Source organism: Monodelphis domestica, chromosome 4 (assembly GCF_027887165.1).
Source record: "Monodelphis domestica isolate mMonDom1 chromosome 4, mMonDom1.pri, whole genome shotgun sequence".
NCBI classification, from domain to species: domain Eukaryota; kingdom Metazoa; phylum Chordata; class Mammalia; order Didelphimorphia; family Didelphidae; genus Monodelphis; species Monodelphis domestica.
Genome location: NC_077230.1, coordinates 323,104,307 through 323,123,730, shown reverse-complemented (window position 1 = coordinate 323,123,730; position 19,424 = coordinate 323,104,307). Strand labels below are relative to the sequence as shown.

Here is a 19,424-nt window from a genome sequence, read left to right as displayed (position 1 = left end):
AAAATGGGCATGGTTTTATATTGGTGTATAGGTAACTTCACAAACATTTATTTCCTTTAATCTCAGAATTTTTTTTTCAATTTGGGGTCTTTTTCTCTAAATGACATGGCAAATGAGTTGTTAGTGGAGAAAAGTGAAGTATGGCATTGTGCTAGAGACGTAAGGCACACTGTATATTTCTAATATTTTAGTTTGTCCGTTGAAACCCAAAAGTATATAAAGGGAGTAGGGCACAGGCTTGGCACATAAGATGATCTATTGGAAAGATTGTTTATTGTCTTAGGAAGTAAATCCCGAGTTCTAGACCCATTTTTGCTATTGACTTGCTAACTGGTTTACATTGAATGTTATTTCAAGTGTAGGTTTGTAACTAAGGAATAATGTTCAAAATTGACCAAATAAATCAAATTTAAAAAAAAATTAAGTCTAGGCCTCAGTGTCCTTATCTATAAAATGAAGGAGGTTAGACTAGAAAATGACCTGTTTTCTTTCCATTCTGATATTCCATGAATAATAAAATCAAATCCTGTAGGGCCATAAGGACAAACGTTGTCTTCACATTCCCATTCATTTTTTCATGCTAAAGGGCCACAAGGTAGACTTCCCCACAGTCGTGGCCTCTGCCATTTGTGTGACCTCAGACCTGGAATGTGTTTGCCAAGACTGTGATCAAATTGGGGCCATTTACCCTGTGGATTTTGCCTAGAGGACAAGGGTCAGTTCATATTCTGAGACCAAAAGATGGTTGATGGGTTTTCCCTCACCCAAGATTTTGGTCCTGCTTAGTGTGTTTTCAAAAGAAACTTCATACTGCATCAATGCAGACAAGGCACACTATACATTTCTAATATTTTAGTTTGTCACTTGACTGCCTTTCCCTTTTGCTTAAGAAAGAATGGGCATACCATGCCTTTGATAAGAGTTCGTGGCTCTTAGAACTCATTAAAACATTGTTCCTCTCACCATATACTTTCACTTATATGATGCATCCAAAAAAGCTGGATAAAGTAACTTTGGGTTCTTGAGGAAGATTTATTTCTCAAAGGATACGTGAGCAGACCATTCCCATAGTCTAGAAAAACCAAGACCTAGATCTAGCTTCTTTTATTACATTTTGACATTTTTATTTATAATTTATGATATAAATTACATTTAATAACTGTTATAACATTTTATTAAATGCATAATTTTGCCTTGACCAATGCTGTTTTTGCAATGATGCCATTATTACATTGTACCCAAACGCCACCATAAAATTGTCACAAAACCCTAACCGTAATGTCAGTAGAGCAACAATAACAATAGCGCTTGTTTTCTTTTGAGGCATGCTTATTGTGTTTACATGAACCTGACTGCCTCTATAATATTTTTACCAAACATCATGTTTTTGCTGAACCAGTCACAAAGCTAGATCGAGGCTTTTCTATTACCTATTCTTAAGAAAGAAAGAAAAAAGATACAGAATTGTGAAAAATCAATTTATCCATCTAGGTAGAAAGCCTTTCCCCCATATTATCAGGAAATTAGGGAGCAGGAGTACTAGTCAAATTCCTGATCAGTGTATCAGAGATTATTTCAAGATATTAGCTTTTACCAGTCACCAGAGAGCTACAAAAAAAGCCAATTAATCTCTTTGTGCTAGAGTCTTCATCTATAAAATGGCAGTGATAATAACCTCACAGAGGTGTTGCTTGAGAGGCAATAACTATGAATGTGCTTCCTAAGAAAATAATTCATTGTGATTTACATGTGATTCCAAATCATCTCTATTCATCCTTAAGTGGAAACACTTAATTTTTAGTTACCCCCATTACCCAGACTAGATTAATTTGTGTGCTGATGTTGAATGATTACAGTATCAGATACCAAGAGCAATAGACCAGAAGCATTTTCCATCATATCAAAATCATTTTCTTATTTCACAAATTGCTCATCTTCAAAGCACCTGTGGTACCTTTTGAAAGCAAAATATTTTTGCTATTTCCAGAAATATTCCTTATATATAATAAGTGTCCTTGCTTGGAGCAATAGGTTTGGTTTAGGGACAGTTTTGGTCAGTGATCTTTTAGCTTCAAAATATTTCAGGGGCAGCAGAAATCACATTTGTAAATAAAATAGCCAGCCTACTTTCACCATCATCAGCTGTCAATTTAAATGCTTAGATAAAATCTGAAAAAAGAATTTTTTTTCTGTTAAGCTTTAAATTTTTCCACCTGATTTCTCTATATTTTCATTATGAGAATTTTAAGTGAAGAAATTAACTCATAAGTACATAATCATTCATATATGTTTTTATGTCAGATAGACATAGTCACCTTTTAGAACTGAGGTTTTGGGTATACTCCCGTATCTCAAAAAGACCACCAAAATTTGGCATTATCATTAAACCTTTGGAGGCTAATTCTAATTTGTTCCCTTTAAGGAAAATCCACTTGGGTCTTTTGCAAATAGGATTAATTATACTGAAATTATACTCCCATCACACCTATTTATATACTGGCCCTAGAACAATCATTTAACCTCTCAGAGGTGGTGATTTTGTTTTTAATAACATAGAAATTAACTTGCCTCCTTCTCTTCCTTCCTTCCAGGAATCTGGGTGGACTCACTACAACTTTAAAATGCCTTACAATCATTATAATATGATATAAATGTGAGGTGCAGTGTTCTGTTTTAACAGTTTTGTTCAGTTTAGCTTTTTAAAAGGAAAGAAAATATAACATTTTAAATTTCTGTCATTAAGGCTGCTGTTTTAAAAAGCACAAAGATCAGGAAATCCCAATTTCTGCAGTGCCCCATCCATTTATTATAATATCTTGATCATACGCCTTTGGCCATGTGACAGGCATCATACAGAGGCTTCGATTGCTATGGTAACCCAAATTGACTTTTTCTATGAGGTGTTGCTAAACTAAGAGTGCTGTACACTCACATGTATCTTTGATTCTGCTGAACTAGCTTCTTTTCTAATAGCTATTTTTGTTTCCTTTAAAGTAATTGGGAAAAAAAAAACAGTATGCTTAATTGGGCTATAATAAGTGATCAGATAGAGGGTTATTTTTAAATTGTTATTTATTTATTTTTTAATTAAATCAACTTAAAATATTTTCCATGGTTACATGATTCGTATTCTTTCCCTCCTTAGAGGGTTATTTTTTTAGTTATAAATATACAAATTTTTATAGTTACAAATATACAAAAATTGCTTAACAGGTAGATTGATCACTGCACATCATAGGATGCATTTTGAATGAGGAATTTGCTGTTTAATTTGCTGTTACCTTATCAGAAATAAACTTGAGAAATCCTACATATTGAATTGCCTTGTAAAAAACTTTATTTCTCTTTCACACCCACTAGAGGGCATGCACAAAACATTTTTCTGAGCTAGTTCACTAGGAAATGCTTCTATCTCTTGAGTGAGTGAATGATTGCCTTTATTATATAGCCAACACACATATACGTCACATTTCAGTTTGCAGATGTGGACTTTCTTCTTTGCTTATGCCCATATTTTTCTCAAATTTAACTGGCTACGCCCAATATTGCAATAGAAAATGCTTTTGGCATGTCCTTGTTTTATGTGTCTCCTTCTCCTAATCCCTGGTCAGCAGATTTCTGCTTACCCCCTCCCTCTGTGAAATGAAAGCTATAAGCAGCTGCTTTTCTTCATGGGACACTCTCAAAGTGCTAGTTTGTTTTCATATGGTTACTTCTGTTTCCAGTGAGAAAAGATAATGATTGTCTCCCTTCTATATCCTAATCAAACTAGATTCAGCATGCTTTCCTGACTTGAGTTTTTGGTTATACTGCTTAAAAATCTCTTATTAACGTGTATCTTCCATAATTTACAAAACCTCGGCAAGTTTTTCAGCACAGTTGTTAAGCTTTCTGTGATTTGCATCTGTTAGCCATTGAGGCTTAAAAAAAAAAGACAGCTTTGTAACAAAGTATTTTCTAAAATTCATGGATCATGAATTTTGAAGGCTTTGCATCGTTTATAAAGAAAATTCCTCATTGAAATATTGGTGTCATTTTGGTCCTCTTCCACTGCAAAAGACAGCAACCACTCTACTTTCTTACTGAGCCTTTGAGAATCAGAATTCAAATCTTGCCTCTGATGCATAGGACCTGTGTGATCCTGAACATGTCATTTATATGCTCAGGGTCCCAAGCAAGTGTCTTAAGAGATCTACCTTGGTAGAGGAATTTTGTCATGGGGACTTCCCTATACTGATGAAATAATATTTTTTTTGGACCAAAGGAAAACAACTTAAATTTGTTTTCATTTTTGGTCTTGAGTAAATGATGTCTCTAGAACTCATTTTCCCTAATATTCTCTGAAAATTTTCAGTAACCCAAGAGTGAAAAAAAAAGAGAGAGGATAGTCATTCAGATGGGAATAATTGATATTTCTCAAAGGCTGGTGATATTCAATTCAGGGTTTGAATGAGATAAAGAAATTCAGACTTTAAACAGTATATTTCTTATTTTACTAAGAAGGTTGAGCTGAAAAATTTCCAAGCCCTGGTTAACCCCAGCTACCTCCATCATTACCAGCCAGACAAAATGCTCCGGGTCAGTAACAGAGTATTTGCTGTTTGCTGGCTTTGTCCAGAACCACTCTGCTTGACTTTTTGGTACAATAAGAGTGAGTATAAAAAACAACTTGCTCTCCTAGTTTGCATAAAATAAATTCTGGCATTTTTTTTCTTCTCTCTTGTTATACAAAGTTTTTAGAAGGAAAGGTTTTTGCCTGGAAATTTAAGGAAAGGCTTATAATTCCAAGCTGTGTGACTAGCAACCAAGAATATTGCACTTCTTTCCTGTTGTTACCTCTTTGTATTTTTAATTTTATTCACTCTCTTTCTGTTCTACTGGCTGCCCTTCGGGATAGGCTGACCTCTGCTCTCCGTATGACATCCTGCACTTGGATTTTCGTCACATTCGAAAGACTGTTGACACTCTGCTGGCACATGGGGAGAAACCCCCACAATCAACTTCTGCCCTTCGCTCCAGGGACCTTATAGGCTTCTGTCTTGTCCACATTTTCTTTGTAGTGTTGATGTATATCACTTATCGCTGGAATGCTCTGTCAGCATAATCTGTTTACTCACATGTGCATTCAAACATTCTGCTTTATCTGACTTTTTTCAGGTACTTTTCACTTCTTCCTTTGCACTGCAGACTTCTACTCCTGCCATCTTTTCAATAGTCTTAGAAGCTTGGGCCAAGATATTTTCACATTAAGTTTTCAGGACAGAACTTCTAAATCATAAATGCCATTAAAGGTCTCTCTTTTTTTCCTCTATGCATTATATCACATTTGGTTTACTGAGTCTATGGGATATCAGTAGTATAGCTGTCACAAGTTTTTTTTTCTGATTTATTGCTTAATGCTTGAATCTATACCTGAATAGGAAAAAATAAGGATTCAGTTTAAAAAAAAAAGAAAGGAAAGAAAGGAGCTGAGATGATTCTTTATATGGACATTTTTCTTTCGGGTTAGTAGTAAAGAAGGACCAGAGTACAGAGTTAGGAAGATGAGGGCTATTTTTGGTGTTGCTGCCATTTAGAGATGGAAAATCAAGGCGTCAGTCCAAAGCAGTCCTAAAGTTCTTCAAGAATGAAGAACACTGATTGACCTGTTTTTAAAAGCCTACCCAAGGAATTACTCTATTTCTGGGAATTCATCTGGATTCTTCTCTAGATTGGAGCGATGTTTAGACCAATTTGCCCATGTGCAAACCAATATGTGGTCACGGTGGTCAAGGAAAGACCCTTCAATAGAAAAGCTCTGGGGAAGTGGAATTAGTCATTAAAAGAGTAAATGGTGGATTTGCTGGCACAGTAACTTCTGTACATTTCCATCCCTCCTTTCTTATTAAGCTTGTCTTAAGACCTTTGACAGCTATTAATACAAAGCCATTGTGGGGAGGAGGGATTGGCAGAGAAGGGGGACCGTGTTATTTCTAAATAACATTTTACACACATGTAATTGATGGTTTTGTATTTGAGAGCTTCACTTAACAATTAATTAGGATAGAAAAAAGTGGGTTCTAAATTCTGCAGGTTCAGAATATGACCCATTTAGAACATTCTTAGTCGTGCGTTTTTAGTATAATTCCAGGATATAATAAGATTAATAGAAGAAAGAAGACCTTTCCATATTGGGGTACTCCTTAAACCTGTGAATTCTAATTAATATGCACTAACAAATCACTTAAAACCTTGACTAGATTTAGAGGATGTTGCCTCAAGTACAGGGTCCATGGAGACAAAGTGATTAAAGAAAAACAAAATGTATTCCACGCCTAGCCAAAATTCTGAGAATGTCTTACCTTCTCATGAAAGCATGCCATATTATATAAAAACAAGGAAATTAAATCCTATTGATTTAAATTCCATTTCTACATGTGGCCTGTCACTGTTATTTTATTTTAATACTAGAGTTGTCATTTCTTTCCTAGATTTAAAAGAGATGACAGTTATTCTCTACTAATATGAACTCCTAAGCTTACCAAAAAATAACCAATTTTCATATGGAGTTTCCAGGAAGACATATTTTCCCCCAAATATTTCTGTGAACCCTGCTAGGCAAGTACCCAATGATAATAATTCAAAGAAGAGATTTATGCAGCTTTCTTGCCTCCCAGTATGATCTAACTCAGATTGTATTACATAGGGAAATGGTTAATTTTCTGTTAGAAAAGGATACTATTACTGCGTTGTCTTATCATCTTTTTGGCAAGGCTTCCCCTTCCTCTCCCAAAAAGTAAGTGCTGATTACAAAGCCACAGGTTTTTATAAAGTTATGTTTTCTACTTGAACAGCACAACCAGTAGGCACACCAGATTGTATTAGCTTGTAACCCAATTCTGTTCAGCACCTAGCACAGAATTATTAGCCTTCAAGTGCTTAATAAATGCTTTTCTGAATGATATTTAAGAGTTTTTATTGGTATATTGATAGCTTTGCACAAATGTACCCAGGGCAACTCTCAGTGGTTCTAACAATTTAATATTCTGAAGCCACACAGTGCCTCATCCATCACTCCCATGAAAGAGAAGGTATGTTGATGCTCCTCTCTGCGGTTCTGATGGATGGTGGTTTTTCAGGAGTGATATAGTATGTCGTAGAGGAAACTTAACATCATATCCCCTTAGGTCAGGAAATGGAACTAACTCCTTTGTCCATCTCTAGTCAATATTCTAAAACCTTTTCATTTTCTCTCTAGGGCTGCCTCTCTCTAATTCATGTCTACCATTTAACCATTTTGAAAGGTACATGCACAGAGCTTACTGTCCTATTGAGTGTGAAAGCTTTTCTGAGATTTGGTGGCTTTGTTTTTTAAAATTTCGTTTTATAGCAGAGGAACCACTTTCTAACTCCAACCCTTTTAATGCCTCCATTTTTTTTCTTCTTATAGCACCAGAGCCTATGAAGTCATAAGCTCTTTTCTTACCTGTATGTTTAGCCTTTTTTATACTATATTTGCTAAGATGTACCCTTTTAGTGACAGTGTTTATAAAGGCTGTAATTGTGACTCTCAGTTCACCATCATTCATGAGTCCTCAGAGAGACAGAAATGGACTCTTATTCACTTTTACCTTGCAAACTTCCAGCACTAAAGGTGCCCCAAAAAGTATGTTTTTGTCTGGAGATATAGTATGGACTAGGAATCATTCTCTTCCAACATTTGACTCAGGTAAGACAACTCAATAGAAATGATAGTGATATATTTTGATGAGGTAAGGAATTTTCACATGTAGTTTATAGTTGATTGTAATAAGAGAATGGAATTCAGCAAATTTCAGCTTGAATTGTCTTTCTATAACCTTTCTAGATCTTGCTCAAACCCAAGAAAACTCATTACAAAGGCTAGGCATGAGGAGAATACACATGGAATTTTGAGACCATAGAAATAGTCATGGTCTAATAATGACCAAACCCCATGAAAAGAGCTCAAATCAGGAGATATTATTTTAGAAATTTAGACCAGGTTGTAAAATGAATTTCATGGGATCCAGTATTTAATACTCTGAAACAAAGGCGGTGACTCTTTATGTATAATTCATTATTCCCTTTTTTTTTTTCTCATGAGAGTTACAAAGTTAACAGTGTGAATAAACCTAGTTTGGGCACTGAATTTTTTTAAATATCATTGAGCTTTTCATAAACCATCTCATTTGCTTTATCATTAAGCCCTTAAGAATTATTTTCTCTTAACCTTATTATGCATTTATATATCCAAGTAGTTATTTAATAAATGTTTGTTGATTAATCATACTTTTGTTCATATTCATCATTTTAGTGCCTGAGTAGGTCCAAATTATTTGGATATTTTTATTATCTTAAAAATGATTTTTAAGGTTCATGAGCTGGGTTAAAATCATTTATTTATATCATCAGAAAATACTTTGATAAATTTATATGGACTTGAATATATGCATCCTAGCATACTATAGAGTTTTGTGTGTTGCCTTTTTTTCTGTCTTTGTCAGCAGTTGCTTCTGAAATCTCCAGACACCTCAAATAGAAGTGCCAGAGGGTGATTTTTATTAATCTTCTTATTTGGGCAGGCAATGGGGGTTGTGTGCATTATATGAAAGTGCTAATGTAATATACACCTTCACATATGTATTCTAAGTATCAGAAGTTGCTGCTATTTCTGTCCTATGTGACAATAAGTCATGGTTGATCTGCAGTCCTGTTTCTACAGAATATGCATGATGATTGTCATTTGGGTCACATAGCAGCATCTGCTCTAACATCTTGCTTCCTGGCTTTATGGTATGGCTGTTCCCAGTGAGCCACTCCATTTCCTACCATGTGTTTGTAAGTTCTTTCCACTTCTGCAAATTCTCAGAAACCAATGACCATCCTCACTTTGGCCGTGCTTTTGTAACATCTCTGCCTTTTTCTAGTAGATTTTCTTCAGCAAGACATTGCTGGTGTTTCTGCCAGCAGCAAAGGTTTGCCCGAGAAGTGGGGCAAAATTATTCTTTCTATATCTACAAAAGGCTTCCCTTCCTCTCACACCTCCCATGCCTCCCCCAGCATTTCCTTGTAAATGGCACTATAGAAAGGTCATTGGACCCTGGAATCAGAAGAACTGAATCCAAATTCTGGTTCTGACACTTCTCAGCTGTGTAATGCTGAGCAATTAATAAACCACTCTGTTCCCCAGTTCCACATTTGTAACATTGAATTAATAATATTTGTGGTAGCTTCTTTGCAGGGTTGTTGTTGTTAAAATAGTGATTTGTAAACCTTAAAGTTCTCTGTGCTCGTGGGTTGTTAAAATTTCTAAAAACTATCAAATTCTGATATAATGCTGGAAATATCTGCAAAAGTTGTTTTAAAAGAGGTGCACCTCTCTCCCATTCAATTTTTCATAAAAATTTTTGTAAAATACCTCAAAGAAAAATCACAATAACATTCATGTATGTCTATGAAAATTCAACTTGTAATATTAGAGCCCATAATTAATCACAGAATAATAATAATATATCATCCTTTTATGATACTGAAAGACTTACAAAGTTCTTCCTAACAACAGTGCTATGAGGTACTAGGTAATAAATAAAAGTATTATTTCCCTCTCTTCATAGATGAGAAAACTGTAAAACAGTTTGATGAGAGTCATACTGCTGGTAAATTTTGAAGCCAGATCGCCCAGCTAATGTCCAACTCATATATCCAGTATAGCCACACTTTCTTGTATAGTATCGTGAATAATAAGATAGTTTAGAATTGGGCTTTCTATTGACAATAGGGCTGGGTTTGTTTTTTGTTTCTGTTTCTGTTTTTGTGTTGAATAGGTGAGCGTTGTCCATGTGTGTAGGAAGACCTACAATTTAGTTCAGCTTGTGATTTCGTGGCCTTTTCTTCTGATTCTTTTTTTTTAATGTTCATCTACTGGCCAACAAATATTTTTTAGCTCAGCTCACTGTTGAGAATCCAGCATTGCTTTACTAGTACTGTCACTTTCCAACTAAGAGTTTCTGTGCTTGGGTTTCTATACAATCTATTTATTTTTTGTGGGTTTTACCCACTGATTTACTTGTTTTCTCTCCTTGTTTTTCTGATGTTATCATTTAAAGAGCATATCAAGAATCCACATTTTCCCCAGACAATATCTCAGATGAGTTCTACTTCAAAACTGCAGCCTGGACTGTGTTTGGGGCTTATTCCTCCAATCAGAATGTATGCCCTTTTAGGAGGCAGCTAGATAACTCAGTGGATAGAGAGACATACCTGTAGACAGGAGGTGCTGGGTTTAAATCTATTCTGATATTTCCTAGCTGTATGATCCTGAGCAAGTCACTCATCCCCAATTGCCTAGCCCTTACCACTTTTCTGCCTGGGAAATTATACTTAGTATAAATTCCAAGACCGAAGGTAAAATTTAAAAAAAGAAAGAGAAAAGAAAAGAAAACTGTCCTTTTCCCCCTGCAGACATGGAAACATGGAAAGCTTAGCAAACTGCTTGCCTTGGGTTTGGATTGGGGGAAAGAAGAGCTGAATCCTCTGCCTCCAGTGAGCTGCCTCTCAGTCCTCTGCCCTTCTGGCCTCACCCTGGCTGGGAAGTGCCAGGTTGTGGCTCCTTGATCCCTTTCCGTTCTTGAGATAAGGCTGGAGAAGAGAACAGGGGGCTCTGTCAGCTACCGGAAGCTGTTAAGCTCCAAATTGAAAGCTTTTAAGAAAAAAAAACAATTTGTTTAACCCTTACCTTCTGTCCAAGAATCAATACTGAGTATCAGTTCCAAAGTGGGAGAGCTGTAAGGATTAGGCAGTGGGAGAAAGTGGCTTGCCCAGGATCACACACCCAGGACTTGTCTATGGTCAGATTTGAACCAAAGAAAACTAAATATAAAAATCATTTTTCAGTCCCTTGCAAATCTTGCTCACTATTTCTTACAAAAGAATACAGCTATTTATAAGTCAGTCATAGCTTATATTTACATGAGGTCTTTATGCTTGAAAAATACTTTTTTCACAACAACCCTATAAAACAAATAATACAAGGAATTATCCCTCGTTTTAATTTAGGGAGATTTGAACCAAAGAAAACTAAATGTAAAAATCATTTTTCAGTCCCTGCAAATCTTGCTCACTATTTCTTACAAAAGAATGTCAGTCATAGCTTATATTTACATAAGGACTTTATGCTTGAAAAATACTTTTTTTCCCCCAACAACCCTGTAAACAAATAATACAACGAATTATCCCTCATTTTAATTCAGGGTTCTTACCTAAGCCCATACTATTTTGCCATTAGAATTAGGATCAATCAGAATGAACAAGGTTTTCACTAACATTGATTTCCTCCAGCAGACCTCATTGTTGAGTTCTATTCACATTACTTCACTGAATTGTTATAATCTTGGCCAGTCAGCCATTGTCAAACTGGCTGTGGACAAAAGTGATTTGTTATATTACCTCATAGCCCTTTAGCTTCGTTATTATCTCATGATGGCATTGGGTTTCCAAAGCAAATTATAACAATAGCACTTACAAATTCGAAATACGTTTTAAATAAAAAAAAAACATGATATTGGTCTAGTCTGAATGTTTGTAAACTTTCTAACTATAACAAATAATTTAATTTCTTTTTAACATCGGTAGCTAAAATTCCTTGAGATCTGTCTTATAAGCCGAGAAGCTTTGGCCATATCAACTTGCATCAAGGCAAAGTTCTAATTCCCCCAATGAAACAGTAAGAAATAGACGCGGCTCCCCGTCTGATCCTCTTGAAGCCATTTCTGAGAGCCAGAGAAGCATGACTTTAATCTCACACCCTGCTTATTTCCATTACCATTGAGAAGTCATCCTCAGGCAGCTTTTACTTCTCCCCAGAAGTACAATCAACCCTCACTGACTTTCTCTGCTTTTCCTCCTGGTGGTGATGCCATTCCCTGCTGATGTCTCCCCCCATTAGAATCCCTCATGTATACTGCTATAGGCTTGAGAGTCCTATGTCCTGGAATTTTCACTTTCTTTTTAAAAAAATAATTTCCTTGTTCCGAGTAGACTAATCTTGCCAGTCTCTGATTGCTTAATCACTTTTTGGAAAACAAATTGGTTAACGTGTAGTTAATTAGTTTCTTATCTCTTGCATAATTATAATTGATTTCTTATATGTGCGTGACTGACAGTCACAGAATTATGCCTGATCACTGGAATTTTCCTCGTTTGGAGACAAAATGTTCCCTGAAGCATTTTGTGTGCTCCTTCTGTCTCCAAGGCCTTGGGTAAAATGACAAGTTGATAAAATGTGGGCGAGGGCTAATTCTTTTCTCAGTGAATGCATATCTGCTTGTATCTCTTTTTGGTCACACACGTCTTATGTCCAGGACTTTCTCCAGGGATGTGGAATCCTCACATCACCCCAGAATATGCCAACATTTTTAAGTGCTTTTAGGTGAACAATATGTAGACTCAGGAGAAACGTCTTCCCACATTTAAAAGTCTTCAGGCCTCAGACTTGTTAGCCACCAAGGGAGTTTTTATAAGTTCGTTTCTATTCCTAAGTATCTGGCTGACCCTGGACAAACATTTTGCCCACCTCACCTCTCTGGATAGAAGTTTCCTAATCCATAAAATTAAGGGATTTCACTAAATGATCTCTATGGTGCCTCTGAGCTCTAAATAATTAAGGGCCTTCTACAACAATTAGCATAAAATTATAAGGATAATTTGCCAGCATTCTTCCATGCCTCCATTCCCTTTATACTCCCTACATGTCAAACAGAATGTTCTCTGGTTGTAATATTTATTTTAACAAAAGAATAGAAAATGAAACTCCTTGAGCCTCCTGGCATTTCAAACTTTAAATATAATTTAGTATTAATAATTTAGTATTATCAATAATTTAATATTGATTGATTAATTTCAACATTATCCATCCAGGTGTTTAAAAGTGCTTCTTTTCTATCCTTTAAAATTTTTTAATTTTCTCTAAAATTATATTTTCTGGAAGTTGCCCCTTTTAACTTAGACTAAGACAATTAAGCGAGTTGTCTGATGTCCTCCTCATTCACGTTTGTAGAATAGAACTAATTGTAAGGTTTTCAAAACTGCTTTGTATCTTTCTTCTTATAAGACTACATCTCAGAGAGGTCAGGCCACTTGTGGAAGATCATACTGCTAACTAATTATAAAGGGTCAGAGTCAAGACTCTACTGATTATAAGTTCAGGGTCCTTCCCACCTGTAAAAATAAAATGATGAGTGCAAAAACTAATAAAGCAGTGGATTTGATTATTGATTTATAAACTGATTTCATATACTCTGCTTGCTGCACTCCTAAAGTATCCTCAATTTATACCAGTGAAGTGAAGCTCATAAATGAACTTCTCTTCAGGGCCAGGTGCAAGGATGCTAAAGAGACTCTTGCTATAAAAAATATAATATTTATTGAAATATATAAAGATAAAAGGATTTCTAACTCTAAGGTTTCTAATTCCACCCAAATAAAACTCCCTGGTTCCACAAGGAACCACTTCTCCTGTGTTTCACAAGCTACACTAATCCTTCCTGATCCGACTAAACCAAATTTTCCCTAGTCTACAATAAACTATACTATTGTCCTTATAATTCTTAACTTTACCTCCAAATTATAAAAATAACAAAGGCGGCTACCATGTTGAGTCTCAACAAGAATCAAGTTAGGACTCTGAGCCTTAGCAGACTCAGAGTCCAAACCAAAGACTAGCTCTTTCTTTGGTCTTCTCAAAGTTAATCTATAAAGACAGTAATAGATAGCAGAGAAAGAAAGAGGGGGGGGTCAAAAATGTTACCTCAAAACCCTCAGAGCAAGTCTCTGTGTGTGACTTTGCCAAGTGCCCCACCCAGAGAGAGTAATTGTCACAGAAAAACCATTAAACTGTCAACATTTCAAATTAACACTGTCTCAGCTCTGCTTCAAACTCTAGTTCTTTCTCAAGCCAGCTTCTCTACTTCTTATCTCTAAACTAATAAAAAAATACTTATTTTCTAATATCATCCTTATACACCATACCCCATTGCCTCCTACCAGAAACCAGGACTAAAACCTAGGTCACTTACTCAATTCTCTTCCTTCTATTACTCTGCCCTATGAGCTGGTTTATCAGATACACTTACTCCAGTAGGAGTTTTGGCCAGTGATCATAAACATCCAAATAGACTTTACTCTGAAATTGCTCAATTGGAGGGAAGCAAAGCAGCTGTGAGTGAAGGCTAGTGAAGGTTAGGTTGATGCATTTGCCCCAGATTAAGAAGAGAGGCTGCTCTTTCCAGGCCAGATATTGTGCCCCTTTCCAGAGCCTTAGAAATTGATGTCCAAGGAAGTCTCTCCAGCTGAATTCTCATTCCTTCTTTTTTGAGTTCTGGCACTAAATCAGGCCCAGGAAGCCTCCTGAGCTAGACTTCTTCAGCTCCAGTTTCACCAGGGAAACATCAAACACCAAATATCTTTCTCTGGCCATATTATTCATTGCCCTTGGGTCCAGCTTTGAGGGTAAAGTTTAATTGTCTTTAGCTGTTTGTTTCCAAGAAAAAAATATGAATTTCCTAACTTTCCCCTCTTGGGAAAGATAAAGAAGGGAAAGCTGAGGCTAGCAGTTTTCAGCTTGAGCCCCAGGGGAGAGGTGAGTGTGATTTACTGTTTAGTCTAATCCTCTTCATATTTGATGACAGTGTTGGCAGTACTAACCAGGCTGGGACCCTGGCTTTATGAAGTCAGCAGCTTCAGTGATGATATAAAGTATGAGTGCATCTAAGTAATAAACCGAAAGACGGGCGTCCATGAATTTCCATGCTCAGTAAATTTCCTCACTGTGATACTTGGTAAAATGAATAGGACATTCTCTGTGGGATTTTGTAAACTTTCTCCTTTCTAGCTCATCTTATAATTTTGGTACAACTTGAAAGAGACAGAGACAGAGACAGACAGAGACAGACAGAGAGAAATAGGTTATCCTTTTAGGATGCCATAGACTGGCTATTTCAGAATAGGTTATATAGTGTCTGAAGTACACCTGTTGGTATGAATCTTTTAAAAAGTTTGTGCCTAAGATTCATATTGTTTTACAACTGGCAGGTATAATTCTGTGAAGAGTGGAATTTATAGGAAATTGAGTTCAGATCCCATAAAGCTGGAGAATGTAGGTATGACTACAAGGTAAAAGATACCTTGTTCGTATTAAACAGAATTTTCTTTAAAGGATAGAGAACTCTTCATCTATGGCAATTTAAGATATGGAAACAGGACTGACCAGATACTCTTATTTCAATCCCCACAATTCTGATTTGCTAAAAGAAGTCTGAATTGTTATAGATGGGCCATTGTACACTATGAGGCTTCTTGTGAACTCTGCTGTCAGTATGCATGGGCAAATTCAAAATAAAGAATTAATTTCTAAAACTTAAACTTGTCTAATACTGGAATGAGTGGCCTTATAAGGTCAGAGTTTTAGATCTAGGATTTAGAGCCGAAAAAAAAAAAAGACTTTTTAGATTATCTAATCCAACTATCATATTTTGTAGATAAGAAAACTAAGAATAAGCTTCTCACTAATCTTGTCCCCAGCCAGGAAAGTTAGAAGACTAAAGGTCAGAGTGTGAAGGGTGTTTATATTTTAGCTAAAGATTGGACTAGATGACCTCGGGGTTCTTTTCTAACTCTTTGAGCTGCTAAGGAAAAGCAAAATGCCAAACCAGCAAGCCATACAGTATAGCCTTAGATGAGCTGTGGAAATTTTTTAGGGAACGAAGGGGTTGGGGAATTTTGAAGACTTGAATTAAAATTATATATTTAGAAATAGCCTTGCAAGTAAGGAAATAAAATAGGTGCTTCAATGACAGCTCACCCAAGTTTTCCCAAGATATCTGCCTGCTCTCAGGAGGTCACGGTCAGTGCTGTAAATGAAAACAGCACATCATTCATCTTGGCCAAATTATTTGGGTTGCTTGGACCAGGTAAGTGACTGTTTGCAAAGCTTTTCTCTGACAAAGTAAGTTCACCTCAATATTTGTAGTGTCTGGCAGATCATGTCCAGTTCAACCTTTTCAAATAGACATTTTCTAAGTTTTCAGACATATTATGTCATCCTAAGTAAATCCAATTAAGAAACTTTACAGAAATGCCATCAAAACCGAGAACAGCATTTTGGAGAAATGAATAATAAATGTTCTAGAAAATGGGAAAGGGCATATTTCTGGGGTTACATAAATATGATTGTTCTTAATTTTTTGAGTAGCAAGCTTAACTTTTTATATGCCATAAGACATGAGTAGTAGAATCAGGTCACCAAATGATTTCTTTTTTCTTTTTTCCCCCATTTTTTTTTAGGAAAAACTTTGTCTACCGCATCACATCCTTGAGGAAAAAGGCCTCGTCAAAGTGAGCATTACAGTTCAAGCATTACTAGATGTCACTATAACAAAGGCATTGTTCACATGAAACCACCATCTCTCCTGTAAATCAGCCCAACTTCTCCACCAGAGGTCAAGGACTTTGCTCCTGAATTCAGTTACTCCCTTCCCACAGCACTCCTCCAAATTGTCAGTCCAGAAGCACATTGAAAATACTTCCACTGGGAGGGAGAGATTCTTCCTTTCCAATCTGAAATCTAGCCAAGAGACTAGCCAGGAGTGTTGCCACCAAGAACCAGCAACTGTTGAGAAATGAGCACTTCCAATGTATGGAGCTTTCTCCCTCCCTTCTATTCATATTCACCCGCTGCCTTTACCAAAGCACCAAGGACAGCTGTTTTTGCAGCCAAATGCATTCATTTTATTAGTACCAAACTCATACATATTGGGGGGAGGGGAGTTAGGGGTTTTCACCATCAGATTTTTTCAGGATGTTGCTTCAGACCCATTGCCTTTTAAAAACTATTTAGAACATACAAAATATTTATATAAATATTATTTATTAGTAAGTTGTTATTCATCCTTTGGATGCAAAATGTAAATTAGGAAACTGTATTTTATTACTGCTTTTTTGTGGTTAAACACTTTATTTTAATATTATAAATATTTAGTTATTTTCTATCCTATTTGGTGTGCAGTAGGTCTAGGCTTTAGTAATCATGTTTTCTAGTGAATATGATTTTTTAAAAAATCAACAAAAATAGGTGCTTCAATGACAGCTGTTTTCTTGGGGAGGCATTGTTCATATTTTGGTTTGTGGAACATCAGCCTAATTTATATTTCTGCATTCCATTCAATTTCTTACATTCCAGCAGTCCCGTTGTCCCCCATGCTAATGAATTGACTTAAATCAAGAGAGCACCCACAATTTATTTGTAAATAGCTGTGATGAAAAAAGGAAAGATTAAACTTGAAGACAAAATGTGAACAACTATTTTTTTGGATTGATACTTATTTTTACTATGCACAAGACATTAAACTTTTAACACAACTAATAGGAGTTAGTATCATGAGTCTTGAAATATAATTTTGCACTGTAACCTGGGTAACTTAAAAGAGTTCAGCACTAGAGGCAGATACTGAGAAAACAGCACAGGAAAGTAAAGATAAAAAGTTTACTCTTTAACCAAAAAGTGGGCCCAGCATAAAAGGGGAAACGTTTGACTGGGTTGTCAAAGTTCATTGAAGGTCCACTGCACCTGAATTCAGCAGAGTGATACTTTTTATAACTGCCAATTTTTTTAAAAAAGGAAAAGTTTGTGAGATGTAAAAAAAATTTATTTTATTTTATTTTAGTGGATGGGCTGGGGCAGGGGTTGGGGAGGAAGGGACTTTTTTTAGGGTTTCAAGGCAGTTCTTAAGAATACAAGATTTCCTTTTCGTTGTCCTGAAACCCCTGCAGTGAATCTCGAGTCCTCAGGCCAGCCACGTGAAGATGCTGCATGTAGTTCAAAGGGCGTCTGGTAGAGGTAGCAAAATAAGAAGGTTTAGGATCCGTAGAATTTAGGATGGAGAATTCAAAGGGACCTCATGAGGGAATTAGTCCAACCCCTTTTTACAGAGGAGGAAACTAAGACCCAGGGAGCTATGCAAGTGTAGGTTTGGGAAGCAGCAGAGCGGAGGGAGAATAGAGAGCACTAGAGCAGAACCAGCGAGGAAAATATACAGAAGCAAAAATCGTGGCTTGAAAGTATCAGCTATGTTTCAATCACACTACAGCCTATTTTAGCCCATTCCTGTGTGTTCACTCTGGCGCTGCATTTGCAGAGACCGATATTCCGATATTCTTTCAAAGTCTTGAACGTGTGTGAATGAATGCCAAGCACGTTGCCCCTCTTGTCCGTCATCTTCTTCATCACTGGGCGGCAGCAGCAACTGGTGAGGATGCTAACGAGGAACTCAGCAGCGATTGACTGGGAGGACAGTGTGTGCATTAAAACGTTCACTAACTCTAACCAAAGCGGAAGCTTCTGTTCTAAAGAAGAGGTGTTTGCCGAAGAGCAATTTGGATCGGCGGCGAGCAAATCGTTTCCTCCTATACGATGTACTGTGCACTTTAACGCTAAATTTAAATGTATTTTAATATTTCCCAGGGCTGCACAAATAGCTGTTGTGTCAGACAGCACAGAAGGTGTAAAGAAGAGAGATTTTGAACAGAGTATATACGATTTAAGAAACATTCAAAGATTGATTATATGAATAGGAATATTGATTGCTGCATCTCAAGGGGCAAGAATGCAGGGTTGCGAAGTATTTTTTTACATGTATATATTGGCAAACATGAAGCTTTGTAATCGTTGTTTTGAGAGATCTTGGTTTTTTCAAAATTAAAATATTTCTTTTGATATTGATTTTCAGTATTTCCTTGAAGTTGGCTGTAAAATACCAATGACTCTCACTTATTTTGTCATATGCCCTTTTTTTTAAGGGCAGCCTTATCTGGTTAAGCGTCTTCAAGAACGTTTGTATATTCTACATGCAATAAAATGTACATGGACAATAGACAGTAGGACAAGTGAACATAGTATCTAGAATGTAGATTACTTTGATCATTGAACAGCCATTAATGCATCATATTTGTATAAGCCAGCTTACTTATAAAAATCAGAAGCAGCTGGGTGGCTCAGTAGATAGAGAGCCAGGCCTGGAGACTGTAGGTCCTGGGTTCAAATGTAGGGCACTTAACCCCCATGGCCTAGCCCTCACCACTCTTCCACCTTGGAACCAATACTTAGTATTAATTCTAAGATGGAAGGTAAAAAGAGGAGGTTTTGTTTTTAAAGAGAAAAATCACAACATAAAAGTATAACAAGATCTTAGCAGTGGTTCCAGCCCTCTATTGCATGGTTGAAGGCTCTAAGAGCCATAGAAGTGAAATGATTTGCACATTGGTGGTAGAAGGATCAACACTGGAGGGAAAGGACCTGGGTTTAAATCCCTGCTCGGTGTTGACTACTTAGATGACCATGGACAAGTCGCTTACCTCTGCAGGCCTTTGTTTTC

The 19,424-nt window shown here is 36.4% G+C and overlaps 1 protein-coding gene across 4 annotated transcripts in view; it reads left to right on the top strand.

Moving 5' to 3' along the window:
* Positions 1-18,772, top strand: part of LRCH1 (leucine rich repeats and calponin homology domain containing 1) — a 217,736-nt gene extending 198,964 nt beyond the window's left edge. For 2 of the 4 annotated variants that reach the window (XM_003341353.4, XM_007495432.3), the window contains one exon: positions 16,339-18,772. In XM_003341353.4, coding sequence (XP_003341401.1) covers positions 16,339-16,449 — 111 coding nt within the window. In that variant the 3' untranslated portion in view covers positions 16,450-18,772. Of the gene's footprint in view, positions 1-4,897; positions 8,290-16,338 lie in introns of those variants that run through there. The other 2 variants (XM_001378971.4, XM_003341352.4) reach the window with 1 other exon arrangement.
* The last annotated feature ends 652 nt before the right edge of the window (positions 18,773-19,424 follow it).